Genomic DNA, 16,373 nt, shown 5'->3' with positions numbered 1-16,373 from the left:
GTTACACAGATATGTAGTCATTTAAGGGCTGTTGAATGTTGTGGGGGGAAAACAATGAGTCTGTGTGTTTGAAACTCTGATTTTTAAAATGTTTTAAATGTTCATCCGGATTGATTCGCTCTCTTAGTTCCCTCACACAGCTTGTCAGTGCAATCACTGTATTCTCCTGGGCAGCAATTAGTGGTGGAAGTGAGTCAAACTCAACAGCAGAGGACACTTGTGTGTTCTATTGGTCATCACAGTCATCATCATCATCATGTCTACAACCTCACTCTTTAAGGACAGGGCTCGTATTTATAAAGTGTCTCAGAGTAAAGGTGCTGAACTAGGATATGTTCCCTCCTGCCCATATAGTCTTATTCATTATGATCCTAGATCAGCACAGTTATCCAAACTGGTAATTGGGGGTACAATTGAAATGCAATATGAATTTCACTGATTACTGGATCGCTCAGCCCATACTGAAAAGGAACGATACTGCATGATGCACACTAGCTCATGAATACTGAAGAGCTACATTCATTCGTAGATTTGAGAAGATTAGATCTAATGGAGGCTAGCCATATCAGAGCTAGGAATTGGCCTTGCCTACATATACCATTGGGAAAAAGTTATTCCTTGCTGTCATCACAAGAGTCATACACACTGCATCTATAAGGTTGCATGTACAGTCGTGGCCAAAAGTTTTGAGAATGATACAAATATTAATTTCCACAATTTCCACAAGTTTGTCAGATGTTACTATGGAATACTGAAGTATAAGTACAAACATTTCATACGTGTCAAAGGCTTTTATTGACAATTACATGAAGTTGATGCAAAGAGTCAATATTTGCAGTGTTGACCCTTCTTTTTCAAGACATCTGCAATCCGCCCTGGCATGCTGTAAATTAACTTCTAGGCCACATGTTAACATGATTTAGCACCTCTAGTGTCTGCATCTTCTTAGGGAATGCAAAAGGTGGCAGATGTTTTTCTAAGTTCATTTAATTTTTCATTTAACTAATGGCAGCCCATTCTTGCATAATCAATGCTTGAAGTTTGTCAGAATTTGTGGGTTTGTGTTTGTCCACCGGCCTCTTGAGGATTGACCACAAGTTCTCAATGGGATTAAGGTCTGGGGAGTTTCCTGGCCATGGACCCAAAATATTGATGTTTTGTTCCCCGAGCCCCTTACTTATCACGTTTGCCTTATGGCAAGGTGCTCCATCATGCTGGAAAAGGCATTGTTTGTCACCAAACTGTTTCTAGATGGTTGGGAGAAGTTGCTCTCGGAGGATGTGTTGGTACCATTCTTTATTCATGGCTGTGTTCTTAGGCAAAATTGTAAGTGAGCCCATTCCCAAGGCTGAGAAGCAACCCCACACATGAATGGTCTCAGGATGCTTTACTGTTGGCATGACACAGCTCTGATGGTAGCACTCAACTTGTCTTTTCCGGACAAGCTTTTTTACAGATGCCCCAAACAATCGGAAAGGGGATTCATCAGAGAAAAGGGCTTTACCCTGGTCGTCAACAGTCTAATCGCTGTACCTTTTTCAGAATATCTGTCATGACCTGGCCTTAGTTATTTTTGTTTTCTTTATTATTTTGGTTAGGTCAGGGTGTGACATGGGGGATTTATGTGTTTTGTTTGGTCTATGGGTTTTTGTATGTTTATGGGGCTGTTTCCTTTCTAGGTAATTTATAGGTCTATGGTTGCCTAGATTGGTTCTCAATTAGAGGCAGCTGTCTATCATTGTCTCTGATTGGGAACCATATTTAGGCAGCCATATTCTGTGGGTACTTTGTGGGTGATTGTCTTCTGTCTTTGTGTCATTGCACCAGATAGGACTGGTTCGGTTTTCACATTTGTTGTTTTGTATTTTGTAGTGTTCTCGGTTATCGTCTATATTAAACATGTTGAACACTAACCACGCTGCATTTTGGTCCTCCTCTCCTTCAGCGTAAGAAAACCGTTACAATATCAGTCTATCCCTGATGTTTTTCCTGGAGAGAAGTGGCTTCTTTGCTGCCCTTCTTGACACCAGGCCATCCTCAAAAAACCTTCACTTCAATGTGCATGCAGATGCACTCACACCTGCCTGCTGCCATTCCTGAGCAAGCTTTGTACTGGTGGTGCCCTGATCCCACAGCTGAGTCAACTTTAGGAGACAGTCCTGGCGCTTGCTGGACTTTCTTAGGCGCCCTGAAGCCTTCTTCACAACAATTGAACCACTCTCCGTGAGGTTCTTGATGATCCGATAAATGGTTGATTTAGGTGCAATCTTATCCTTGGCTGTGAAGCCCTTTTTGTACAAAGCAATGATGACGGGACCCGTTTCCTTGCAGGTAATCATGGTTGACCAAGGAAGAACAATGATTCCAAGCACCACACTCCTTTTGAAGCTTCCAGTCTGTTATTCGAACTCAATCAGCATGACAGAGTGATCTCCAGCCTTGTCCTCGTCAACACTCACACCTGTGTTAACGAGAGAATCACTGACATGATGTCAGCTGGTCCTTTTGTGGCAATGCTGAAATGCAGTGGAAATGTTTTTTGGGTGATTCAGTTCATTTGCATGCCAAGAGGGACTTTGCAATTAATTGCAATTCATCTGATCACTCTTGATAACATTCTGGAGTATATGCAAATTGCCATCCTACAAACTGAGGCAGCAGACTGAAAATGAATATTTGTGTCATTTTCAAACTTTTTGGCCACGACTGTACACAGGCAACCTAATTCTGATATTTTTCCACTAACTTGTCTTTGGACCAAACAGATCAGCTCTTTTTCCAATGATTAGACAACAAATCAGAATTAATCTGTTTGTGTAAAAGCAGCCTTTGAAAAGGATTCCAAGTCCACATCCAGTCTCCGACTTAATAACAGTCTGGTCGACAGAGACTTGCTGTGTGTCTTCTCTCTGATATTGTGACAGTGTGTCTCATACATGAGCAGAAGAGGGCCCCTTATACTCTCTGTTTTATATTTACAGCAAGTGTTTCCCTTGATTTAGGAGCCGTTGGAAGATGAGAGGGAGAGGGTGAGGTGCTTTAATCCAGGGCAGAGGGCAGAGCAAGACAGAGTCTGAGTGTGTGTCTCATGCCTCCAGGCTTTGATGGCTTACTACAGAGGAGTTTAAATACGGGGACCACGGGAGAGTTCCACTCAGGGAGCGGTCCTAAGACCCTCCCCCCGCCCCCCAAGTGGGCAAAAAAATGTAGTGGCCCCCCTCTTGACTGTGGAGAGAGAAATTCACGTTTTTAAAATTAATTTCCTGCAATTATACTTATTTTGCCATGGGGCAGAGAGACATTTTTGTAGATTTACAGCAAGTTTTCTGAAGTTCTACTCATTTTGACACGGGGCGAAGAGAACATTTTGCAATTTTATAACAAATGTCATGCAATTCTACTCATTTTGCCATGGGGCAGATACTTTTTTTGCAGTTTTAAAGCTAATTTCCTGCAATTCTATACATTTTGTCATGGGGTGGTGAGACATTTTTTCAGTTTTAAAGCAAATTTCCTGCAATTCTACACATTTTGCCATGACGTATGCCATGCTAATGATATCTGAGTGAGAATGAATAACAAAATCAATGGGGGCCCCCTGTAGGTCAGGGCCCCTGGGCATTCGGTCGGTATTCGGCCATGATTGCAAGTTTAGATAACTAGCTCGATTAACTTAACAATCAAAAACATTTTAGCAGACATGGATAATTGTGACTGGAAAAACTCTAGAAAAACTGCTGATGCAAAACCAAATTTCAAACTTACACCTTGTGTATTCTATTATTTTAACTCTCAACAGTAAGTAAAATGTTTTATAAAGTAAACGGCCGGAGGCCCTAAGTGTCCACTTATATCACTTATTCCTCCAATTACGGCCTACCCCAGCCAAACTCTAACGCAGACGACGCTGGGCCAATTGTATGCCGCACTACGGAACTCCCAATCGCGACCGGCTGTGACACAGTCTGGAATCAGACCAAGGTCTCTAGTAACGCTTCCAGCACTGAGATTGTAATGAATACTCAGGGAGAAAAAGGTGTAGATTCACACGCAGAGTGCGGCAGGTGTTTATTTCGCCTTCACAGAGGGCAGGAGCCGTGTTCACAGGCAGGCAATGGTCACACACAGGTAGGCAAACAGGCAGGTGAATCAAAACTAGGGCTGAAGGCTATAACTGGCTCTCACAAATGAGCTAGGGAAAGGCTTAGTAGAGTCAAAACTAACAATACCTCACAAAGACACAAACATAATGAGCTGAACTAAATAAGGATCTGATGAAACCAGGTGAGTAACTAACACAGGTAAAATCAATGAACAAAAATGAAAGTCAGGACTGTGTTCAAGAACACAAAGAAACAGGGTTATGTGGCGCTGTGGTTAACGGCGCTGTACTGCAGCGCCAGCTGTGCCATCAGAGACTCTGGGTTCGCGCCCAGGCTCTGTCGTAACCGGCCGCGACCGGGAGGTCCGTGGGGTGACACACAATTGGCCTAGCGTTGTCTGGGTTAGGGAGGGCTTGGCCGGTAGGGATGTCCTTGTCTCATCGCGCACCAGCGATTCCTGTGGCGGGCTGTGCGCAGTCCTCGCTAACCAAGGTTGCCAGGTGCACTGTGTTTCCTCCGACACATTGGTGTGGCTGGCTTCCGGGTTGGATGCGCGCTGTGTTAAGAAGCAGTGCGGCTTGGTTGGGTTGTGTATCGGAGGACACATGACTTTCAACCTTCGTCTCTCCTGAGCCCGTACGGGAGTTGTAGCGATGAGACAAGATAGTAGCTACTAAAACAATTGGATACCACGAAACTTGGGAGAAAAAGGGGTAAAAAGAAAAAAAAGAAACAGGGTTATGTTCAAGAACACAACGAAACAGAACACAAGATTGACGAAGAAAATAAATACAGAACCTTAAAGAGATGCAGTGCCTTAGATCGCTGCACCACTCGGGAGCCCCTACAACAATAATAGATGTAATTGTCCATTTTTGTAATCTGCAATGTCAAAGTGGAAGATATTTAAAAATATATATATATATGAAAAAGAAAACACTAATACATCTTGATTAGATAAGTATTCAACCCCCTGAGACAATAAATGTTAGAATCACCTTTGCCAGCGATTACAGCTGTGATTCTTTCTGGGTAAGTCTCTTAGAGCTATCCACCTGGATTGTACAACATTTTCCGTCTTATTATTTTCAACATTCTTCAAGCTCTGTCAAATTGGTTGTTGCTCATTGCTGGACAACCATTTTCAGGTCTTGCAATAGTTTTTCAAGCAGATTTCAGTCAAAACTATAACTCGGCCACTCAGGAACATTCACTGTCTTCTTGGTAAGCAACTCCAGTGGAGATTTGGCCTTGTGTTTTGGGTTATTGCTGAAAGGGGAATTAATCTCCCAGTGTCTGTCTGGTGGAAAACAGACTGAACCAGTTCTTCCTCAAGGATTTTGCCTGTGCTTAGCTCCATTCCATTTACTTTTTATCCTGAAAAACTCCCCCGTCCTTAACGATTACATGCATACCCATATTATGCAGCCAATGCCGTGCTCTAAAATGTGAAGAATGCTACTCGGTAATATGTTGTATTGGATTTGCCCCAAACATAACATTTTGCATTCAGGGCAAAAAGTGAATTGCTTTGCCACACTCTTTGCAGTATTACTTTAGTGCCTTGTTGGAAACAGGATGCATGTTTTGGAATATTTTGATTCTGTACAAGCTTCCTTCTTTTCACTCTGTCAATTAGGTTAGTATAGTGGAGTAACTACAATGCTGTTGATCCAACCTCAGTTTTCTCCTATCACAGCCATTCAACTATATAACTGTTTTAAAGTCACCATTGGCCTCATGGTGAAATCCCTGAGTGGTTTCCTTCCTCTCCGGCAACTGAGTTAGGAAGGAAGCCTGCATCTTTGTAGTGATTGGGTGTAATGATACACCATCCAAAGGGATATTGCATGTCTGCTTTTCATTCTCTTTTTGTCCATCTACCAATAGGTGCCCTTCTTTGTGAGAGATTGGAAAACCTCCCTGGTCTTTGTTGTTCAATCTGTGTTTGAAATCCACTGCTCGACTGAGGAACCTTACAGATAATTGTATGTGTGGTGTACAGAGATGACGCAGTCATTAAAATAATATGTTAAACACTATTATTGCAGACAGAGTGAGTCCATGCAACTTATTATGTGACTTGTTAATAAAACGTGTACTCCTTACCTTATTTAGGCTTGCCATAATAAAGTGGTTGAATACTTATTGACTCAAGACATTCCATCACTTGATTTTTTTATGATTTTAATTCCACTTTGACAATATGGGGTATTATGTGTAGGCCAGTGACAAAACATTTCAATTTAATCCATTTAAATTCAGGCTGTAACAACAAAATGTGGAAAAAGTCAAGGGGTGTGAATACTTTCAGAAGGCACTGTATAGTGTCAGAGAGAGAACTTACTTTTTACTTGTCTGAACAGCATTGTACATGCTGCAACAAGAAGCTGAATGACAGGTATTGTTACAATGATAAGATGATCAGAAATATCAAAACATGTTATAACAACATCTATCGTAATGTGTCCTTTATTGTTCATATCTCCAGTGTATTATTTCTGCAATGATCATTGATTTTCTGTTCTTATTGCACCACCTAGCGGCCACACTGGGAACACATTGCATGTTTGTTTTTTTGAGTACTTCCCATACTTCTCTTCCCTCTTACATATGCGGTGTATTAACTAAGAACCAAATGGAAGCAAACAGGCCGTAACAGGGAGGGACTAACCTAAATTTGTCCAAAAAGTATAACTTGTTTTTAGTTGCAACACAGTTTGTGTGGACTAATACATAATCAGTGTTGCTCTCATTTAGAGTGTGAGTCTGGAGGGGGGTTGGCAGGGGGTGGGGACAGTAGTTGGGGAGAGGGGTTAGTTGTTTTTTAAGAGCAGTCATTCTGTTTCTATGATTTCAGTCCTTTTATAAAGCCTTTGGTTTATTGAACAATTCTAAGCAGCACTGTAGGAAGGACAATCAAGGTACTGTTACTGAATACCCTTGTTTTCTATTGTACTATATTTTGAAATCTATTGAAACCATATACATATGCTTGAAATATGTGAACTCGTCATTGGTAATAGCAAATTTGACAGCCATACAATTTGCAGTGCAGAAAAGAGCAACAATGAAATGTAGCTATGTTCTTCGGCCACCCACCATAATAAATAAAACAACGGTGCTTATTTATCTATGTCTATGTCTAAGAAAGCTGAGGATACACACACACACACACACACACTCAGTGCTTTTGTTCATGCTGGGATCCTGAGTGCTGTGGTTAAGAGCAGGCAGGCAACTGAGCCCAGTTTTGCAGTCTTGTGCATTCTCAAGGACGTGCCTGGAGTGGACAAATCATGCTCATTGGGTGGGAGAGGGACTCAGCGCTTTACCCAAGATGAAGGGGGAGAGAAGGAAGACTTCCTTGAAAGAAGAAACAGCTATTCCTTCACTATTTTCACTCTTCGGCCTACTCCTTTTTTTCCAGGCAGGTAAGTGTATTATTGTATTACGAGAAGAGGCTTTCAAACTTTACGACTTGCTTTTTTGGGAAACACAATGTGGAAAAGAACTAGTGGCTGAGTCAGGAAATAAGTTTAAAGTAAGAGTAGTTTGAATTAATAGATATGTGACTATATTGGCAAATATGTTTATCACATAGTAGTCAGGTAATAGTGTAGATATTTGAGATTTACATAGCTTTCTTATTTCAATTCACAGGTTGTTTCACATTTGTTTTGTTATACAGAATTTGGCTGTAACAATTATTCCGTTATGTACTTGATCAATTAATTAAATACTATGTTAAAGTAGGCTAAGTGCTATACAACATATTTCATTGGCCCAGGCAGTGAGAATTGTTTTGTTTTGGTGTACCCTCTGTGTAGATTAGCTCCAAGCCACAGGTCTATTGAGCCATACAGCTGTAGTAAAAGGAACCTGGGTGAGCTGTTATTGGAAGTATAGGTTAACAATTATTATATTACGAGAAGAGGCTTTGGGGGTCTTGGAGTTGGAGCCCAAGCAGCAGTGGAGGTGGTGGTGGTGTCTCTGCATTAGGAGCCTGGCTCAGCCTGCTTCTGCTGTGTGGCTGTCTGTTGTGTCATTGTGACCATCCACTATTAGCAGAATCACTGAACCCTTGTGTCTCCTGCTTCTACAATCACAAAGAGCATGTCTCTCCCAGTGGCTTTTTATACCACGGCAGGGAGGAAATCAGGCCAACAATCCTGGCCTTTGTCTGCCTCTCCCGGCAACCTCCTTCAGGCTGAAAAGTGTTGCCACGGCGATCGAGCGATGCCATGCAGACACGCTACAGGGAGCAGAGCTGTGGCCGAGGAGGGTCGGTGCCAGACGCTCTCTCTCTCTCTATTGCCCCAGCATGACATGCAACAGCCCATCCATTAGATACAGTGCCCATCAGTGGCTCTAGCCTATGGCTACATGTGGTCAAGGATGTGGTGACTTATAGGAAACTCCGCTGTGAGTATAATGGCATTACTGTGTGTGGTTTCCAGGGCAGAACTAGACTCTAAGGGATGATATGCGGGTTCTGTTGTAAGCCATCCTCCTGTATGCTGAAGGGGGATCCATTAATGGTGCACAAATCAAAACAGATGAAATACGTTGGGCTTGTTTGGAGAGGTCCTTACCCGTTATTGAATTTTCACTGAATGATTGATTGCGGTAATAATGAGGACGTTTGAGGGCGCTGTTTTCACTTGTAGATTTAACTGGATTTTGAGTAGTCTTGATTTGAAAAGTCTACTTCTGGACTCATTTAGGGATTGGAGTGGAAACTTTAGGCCCATATCTGACTTGATTTAATACTGTATATCTGTGAATGGCATATAAAGACAAAATACAAAACATCAGAAAGTTCCAGACTCGTTATTAGGACCTTATACTAGAGTAGATCACTCTGCTTAGAGTAATGAACCACTTACACGTGATCACTATATCCTGCACTGTATAGTCTGCCAGTGTTCACTGAACATCTTGTGTTGGACTGTGTCCATGCAGTCAGAGTGGCCGGCGTCAACATCACCAGTCAGGCTCATCTGGTCCGAGGCACATTGGGTGGAGAGGCCCTCCTCTCCGTCAGCTACACCAGCACTAGCTCTGACCAACCGGTCATCAAGTGGCAGCTGAAGAGGGACAAGCAGCAGCCCATCACCGTAGTCCAGTCCATAGGCACCAGCATCATCGGGAATCTGCGGCCCGAGTACAGGGACCGCATCATGGTGTTTGAGAACGGCACCTTGCTCCTCCACAACCTGCAGCTGTCTGACGAGGGGGCCTATGAAGTGGAGATCTCCATCACAGACGATCCCTTCACTGCGGAGCGCAACATCAACCTCACCGTAGATGGTAGGAAAGTTTCCTCTGTAGCTCATTTGGTAGAGCAGGATAGTGGGTTATAGATTCCCAGGATCACCCATACACACAGTATGTAAAAGATTTAGGCACGCTTTGGAGTCGCTTTGGATAAAAGTTTCTGCTAAATGGCATATTTAGTTTATTTCAATAATTGAGATTGTGTTTACAATACTGCTCAGGCTGACATATCAAATAAACAGTCCAACAACTGACCAACTATTGACCTTAGGGATTTTACATCACATGATGCTATCCCAGACTGAGGTGCAAGACTAAAAAGTGTGGCCATACTTTAAACAAAGTATATCTTATATCTTAGTATATCTTATACCTTTATAAGTTATTTCGAAGCCCTACTTTTTAAAGAGTAGTTAGCTTGTTATTTCTTCACAAAAATTTACTGGTATAAGCAAATGCCATACTATATAAACAGTGGATTACTGGTTATGTCTCCTGTAGATCATCTATTTGACATGCTGTTGTGTATTGTCCCCACAGTACCTGTGTCCAGACCCTTCGTCCAAATGATAGCCTCCTCGGTGCTGGAGTTGAGTGAACTCTTCACCTTACACTGTTCCCACGGCGATGGCACCAAGCCCACCTATGGCTGGCTGAAAGGGGGAAAGGTGCTGACCAATGACTCACGCTTGCTCCTGTCACATGACATGAAGTATCTGACCATCACCCGGGTGCTGATGTCAGACGATGACTTCTACAGCTGTACAGTGGAGAACCCAATAAGCAGCATGAGGAGTGTACCCGTCAAACTCACCGTCTACAGTAAGTAGAACCACAGATGTAGTACTTGCTCCTTAGCAAGCATATTTATATTGATTGCTTCAGCATGTACCTGTCAGAGAAAGGTTGAGATACAAGTTCATTCTGAAGAAACTAAATTGACCGACCGACCGGACCGGACCAGACCAGTGAAAAGCAAGTTATTTATGATGTCCAGGAGCTGAGGTCTTGCCCCAGTGGAGCACACTAATCCTTACTTCATTATTGGCCTTACAGGGACAAGGGATGTGTACCAAATGGTACCCAATTCCATTTGTAGTGCACTACTTTTGACCATGATCCAAAGTAGTGCACTATATAGGGAATATGGTGCCATTTGGGACGTAATCGTAGTGTGACGAAATATCAGCTAGCCCAGTGAGGGTCCTATATTCTCTCCATACATACAGCCCTGTACAAAGCCTCAAAGCAGCCACTTTCACACACAGACTTGGCTGGCACAGCTAGTGCTGGAAATCCTTAGCTTGGTTCCAGATCTGTTTGTGCTGTCTAGTCCAGTACCAGGCTAGGAGAACCTAGCATTTTAACTCGTTCTGCAATGCTTCCATTTTATTTGATGTTATTTGGGCCTCCACTAACAGTTCTAAAGTGGAGTGCGTAAAGAGAGCCCTATAGTAGAGAAAGAGGAGAGTGTAGCTCATTTCCAGAGCCTAGAGGTGACATCTTTGTCTAGTCTGAGAGGACTCTTCGCTTGGACAGTGGTGAAGTGCTTGCGGTGTTTGAGAAAGGACTACTCTGTTGACCATAGGATTCCTTCCTTTGCTAGGACGGAGTTCCCTGTATATCATCCTCACCACCGGGGGCATTTTCCTCCTCATCACCCTGGTGACAGTGTGCGCCTGCTGGAAGCCCTCCAGAAAGTAAGAGCTCCACATTGTGCCTCCATCTCCCTATTTGCTTTGATATGTCTCGGGAACCAGAACTAAGCACTAGGCAAGGAGCAGGCGGCTAGAATCTTAATGCCCTGGCCCTGCTCTCTACTACTCTGCGTCCAATGTTACACTAAGGTTCTGACACTGCTAGTATCGTCTGGGATGGATTCTATCGCTCTTGTCTACAATGCAATGATAACGGTGTCTCACTAGCCTGGTGCCAGAGCTGTTTGTGCTGTATAGCCTACTCCTATAGTCATTGTCAATGGTGTGGCTATACAGCACAAACAGATGTGCGACCAGGCTAGATTTACACTGTATGGAGTAATTTTAAAAACAATTGGGCTTACATGTTCTTGAAGGAAACAGAAACTGAATGTAAATGGGCACTACACGAGTATACATGCGAAACGCTCATCTCCTATTTGTCTCTCGTTGGGGTTAAGGAAGAAGCGGCGGGCTGCCATGGCAGCCGCGTTGCAGAGATCTCCGGTATATGTAGAGCGGAGTGACGTCAGGAGTGATGTCAGTCACGAGGGTAAGGAGAGAGAGGGATGTGAGCTTTTGGCAGTCAGGTGCTTTTTGAATGTGTGGTTTTCTTTGTTCCCGACGCTAATTATTTAGTTAATTTATTCATTCTTCCTATTTCAGATATTTGAACGCAAACCTTTTTAGATGGACAGATTTCATGGCAAAGTTATAGTCAGTACACATTTTTTTGCAGAGTAGTCCTACACTCAGTTTGTGCAGTTGTTTCACAATTTTTTTCATTTGCAGTTGATGTGGTGCCAACAACAATAGCCCATGGAACACCTGGCCGCAGGAGCCCAATGGCTCTTTACGTTCTCAATGAAGATGTAAGTCACAGATTTTTCAATTTACAAAGACTTGATTATTTTAAAGAATGTTGCTAGTTTTCCCTTAGTCTTTTCTGCTTAAATCTATTCCTTCATTGTTGTTGTTCCAGGACAGTCTCAAAAGTGAGGACGAGTATTCAGCCAACTCCATCAGCCTCTCAGTCCTCGCCCCGCCCGGTTACCCCCGCCCTCTCCCACTGTCCTCCCACTCACCCGAGGCACCCACCCGGCCTGTCCGAAAATATCCCCATACCCCTGTTCCCTCGCCCCCTGCCACCCCACTCAGGCCCCCTGGCCAGCCACCTGTCATGCCCTCAACTCCACCGTCTGGTTCACCTCCACATGTCCAGAGTTCTGGGCATAAACTTCGCCCTCCTGTGGTCATCCCCTCCAATCGACAGACAGAGGAGCCCCCGGCAACCCCAGAGGCCGACGACCAGGATTAATGTCTGAATGACCACCCCCACTCACCTATCACTGCTTCACCTGTAGAATTCATCCATGGACATGTGTGCATTATCTTGTCTGTTTAGTTGAGTTTTGGTGTAAAGATATTTGTTACACCAGGATCAACTGCTCTGATCATGGTTTTCCTATACCCCTGGATACGTTGTTCATTTTCCCCACCAAGGTTTAAAAACATGAAACATCGTTCATACTGCACAACGCCGCTGTGAGATTGTTTCAGGTGTGAATCAACTTGGACCAATGGCCTCCATGTAGCCTGACTCTAGATCACTTTGTGCTTTAGCCAACTCCTCTCTGCTGTGGTGACGATGATAGTCAGAACACATACAGATCTGGGACCAGGCTAACCCCCGTGGCTATTCTGATGAACTCATGTAACATCTCCACACACCTTTCTAGTACAGTATCCACCAATCATTTTTGGGGGGCAAGCAATGTATGGCAGTTGCCACATGGTAAGGAGCAAGGGCCACAGTCAATTTACACTGGGATCTGGATATGTTATTACTTGAAAGTTAAGGTAATGATAATGCGTGGAGTGCAATTTGTTTGATTTGCTACTTCCAGTAGAGATAATGGGGAAGGGGGTCACAAAGAAACTACCATCCTAAGCCTTGGACTCATTATGTACATATGTCAATAGTGTATGTAATGTTCTTAGAATTGTTTTGGGGACCTTTTACCTCCAAATACATTTTTTTTCAAATAACATTTAATCCTAAAACTGTCTTTCTAGTCCATGTTTCAAAATGAAGTATGCCATTTTATAACCTCAAAAATCAAACAATAAATGCTATGTTGGAAAATACCATAAAATAGTTTAACTTTTACATGTTCAACACCATAAAAACTGTTATTTATTTTCAATACTAGCTGCATGCCAGTCTGCAAGTCCTTCATGTGTCCAGTAGGTGATGCCCAAGGTCAGTTTTCTGTCTTTTTCCTAAGAAGTGCAACAGCGGAAGGTTTGATTTTATTAGGATCTCTTTCAGCCAACAAAGGGCTGTTTTTCCAATTGTCCTTAAGAAATGTAAAAAAAATAATAATAATGTTGAAAAACTACAACATCTAAGAAAAAACACAATACACACAAACACAGTTACAAATCCCTAATACATTTTACAAGATACAACCCCCCCTACCCACCCACATACCTTCTATAGATGAGATAGCTTTGCTCTGTATGCTCTCTCAAATGCATTTAGCTGTAGTATATCTAAGCAGTAGGGAATTTCACACACAGAACACAGTGATTACCGTAGTAACCTATGTTGTTTTTGCCAACTATCCCATTCAAATTTGCATTTGATTTCATAGTCTGTAACACAGCCTTGGGCCAGAGTAAAAATGGTTCATGACCGGGATGACGAGGTCTGTGATTATACAGAGGGCCTACCCTACCGGTATATCTCTAATCATAGACCAGCACTCTTGACTGTTACGGGGTGGATACTTCTAATCAAACTGATGAGACCCCTGGGTCAATCACTGGGTTTAAAATGGAGACCTGCACTCCAACACTAAAGGCTACAGAACACTAACTGGTAGATTGAGCTTGAATAGTGGTCTAAAGTGCTTTCAGAGGTTGAGATGAAGGTTGAGGCCCCAGCTGAAAAGACCTACAGGTGGAGCATGCTAACCTCAGGGCCGGCTTCCAGGCATAAGCGACATAAGATATTATTTTAGGAACTCAGTCTGGGTCTCAACTTACTGTTGAGAGTTAGAATAGTAGAATACACAAGGTGTAAGTTTGAAATTTGGTTGTGCACGAGCAGTCTTTCTCTTGTTTTGTCAGTCACTGACAGTCACTCAATTAGCCTCAGTTAGTCTAGCCAGGTATCTAAACTTGTGGTAGTCATGGCTGAATACCAACCGGGCATGCAGGGCGCCCCCATTCATTTCAATTATTCACTCTCCCTCAGATACTGTATCATTAACATACCAAAATGTGTAGATTACCGGAAATTAGCTTTAAAACTGAAAAACGTTTTCTCCAAGCCATGGCAACATTTGTAGAATTGCAGAAAATTAGCTTTAAAACTGAAAAAATGTATCTCTGCCACATGGCAAAATTTGTATAATTGCATGAAATTTCTAATAAAATCGCAAAATGTTCTCGCTGCTCCATGGCAAAATGTGTAGAACTGCAGAAGATTTGCTTTAAAACTGCAAAAATATCTCTCTAGCCCATGGCAAAATCAATAGAATTGCATGACATGTTTTTATAAAATTAAATTTTCTCTCCGCCCCATGGCAAAATGGGTCAAATTGCAGGATATGTACTTAAAAAAAATAAAAAATCTCACTTGGGGGGGAGGGCTGATTTACCTTCAGAACTTCACAGCGCACAATTGAACAGACATGTGGTCAATGGCTCCGTCAAGCCCAGGAACAGACCATTACAACGGTATAAGACATTTGGATGCCTCCACTACATATTTAGTTTGGACCACAAGGCAAATGCAGTACCATAGAGGTGTGTTTCAAGCTCAGAAATAACTTTGGTCTGCTACTTCCATAGAGGCTTCTCGTGTGAAGACCACAGCTTTTATATTGCTCTGTTGGTAGACAAACAGTAGGCCTGACCAGAGCCTTGTAGAAGGCTCTCGACCAGTTCACCTATAACAAAGGTGTGCAGTAGTCTCCCCAGCCCAAGGACCATTAAAGAAGCCCTCCATCTGATTATGCCCCCATTATGCTCTTTACGCTAATCTCTGATTAGTGACAAAGATTCTGGGCAAATAACAATTCAGTGAAAAATTGTGACTTAAAAGTTAATAGTATTTATGTAATGTCTTTATGCAATGTGTCATTAACTTTAATTGTTAGGTGACTTCGTACCATTGTACATGTGTATTGTTGTTGTTGTTGCCATTGATGTTATTGTTGTTTGACAGATGTCCCTCCTCTTTATAGAAATGGCCCTAAGGCAGTAAGATACCCCTGATTTACCTACAGGACAGTATCTGTGCTTGATGTATCCAATAGCTACAGAGGAGGACAAATAGGAAGAATAGGTAAATAAGAGTCTTTCATCCTCCCAGACATGAGGACACAAAACATGAAGGATGTGGAGAAAGGAGAGAGAAAGGAGATAAAAGGAGCTTCTGAGCAGTGTTCAATATTTCTGAGCTGTGTTGGGGTCTGAGGGAGGGAGAGAGAGAGAGAGAGAGAGAGAGAGAGAGAGAGAGAGAGAGAGAGAAAGAGAGAGTAAGTGAGAGAGAGAGAGAGAGAGAGTAAGTGAGAGAGAGAGAGAAAGAAAGAGAGAGTAAGTGAGAGAGAGAGAGAGAGCGAGTAAGTGAGAGAGAGAGAGAAAGAAAGAGAGAGTAAGAGAGAGAGAGAGTGAGTGAGTGAGGATAAAGTGTGAGAGTAGGAGATAGAGGGAGAGAGGTGGGGGGAGCAAGAGAGAAAGAGAAGGATGAGGAGAAGGAGATAAAGGGAGAGAGAGCGGGAGCAAGATAGAGAATGAGAGAGAGAGAAAGAGAGAGAGAGGTTGGTTGGTGCCCATGTTCCATCCTTATTATTAGGTTAATGGCTTCCTCTCAGATCTCCAGCTGTACATCTTTTATCATGAAAATCGGACCGCACTTTGCACTTTGTCGCCTTTGTTGCGTTGATTCTGCCTCCCTGATTACCCGGAAAGGTGTGACGCTCCTTTCTCTCAAGTTACATAAGCGTTGAAAACGTATCTGGTTTTGATCCTCAGCCCAATTGTTCCTGTTCCATTTGTAAATATAATTTGGCTCCGGCCACACAACGCTTGAGGCTACTGAGCTGGGCTGGCACAATATAACATCGTAAGCAAATACAGAAGAGTGGTTCTGTTTGATTGAGTTGGTTGTTCTGGAACATTGTCTTTGATCTACGGAGCCATCTCTCATCTCCCGTATTAGTCCGAGCTCTCGGTGTGCCTTTTCTGCCTCTCCCACTCAGGTGATGTGTACTTCGCGGCC

At 42.9% G+C, this 16,373-nt stretch overlaps 1 protein-coding gene across 2 annotated transcripts; it reads left to right on the top strand.

Moving 5' to 3' along the window:
- Positions 1-6,928: 6,928 nt before the first annotated feature.
- On the top strand, positions 6,929-13,455 carry LOC109909634 (hepatocyte cell adhesion molecule). 2 transcript variants are annotated; one of them, XM_020508650.2, is made up of 8 exons: positions 6,929-7,027; positions 7,363-7,537; positions 9,069-9,416; positions 9,924-10,205; positions 10,990-11,083; positions 11,542-11,633; positions 11,873-11,952; positions 12,063-13,455. In XM_020508650.2, the coding sequence occupies exons 2-8, from the start codon at positions 7,444-7,446 to the stop codon at positions 12,396-12,398; spliced, it is 1,326 nt and encodes a 441-aa protein (XP_020364239.1). In that variant the 5' UTR covers positions 6,929-7,027; positions 7,363-7,443; the 3' UTR covers positions 12,399-13,455. The 2 variants fall into 2 exon arrangements, with proteins under 2 accessions (XP_020364239.1, XP_031652825.1); XM_031796965.1 differs by having other exon boundaries at positions 6,947-7,537.
- The last annotated feature ends 2,918 nt before the right edge of the window (positions 13,456-16,373 follow it).

This window comes from Oncorhynchus kisutch, linkage group LG18 (genome assembly GCF_002021735.2).
Source record: "Oncorhynchus kisutch isolate 150728-3 linkage group LG18, Okis_V2, whole genome shotgun sequence".
Lineage (NCBI taxonomy): Eukaryota > Metazoa > Chordata > Actinopteri > Salmoniformes > Salmonidae > Oncorhynchus > Oncorhynchus kisutch.
Note: the sequence above shows the minus strand (reverse complement) of the source record. Positions and strands in the feature narration are given on the sequence as shown.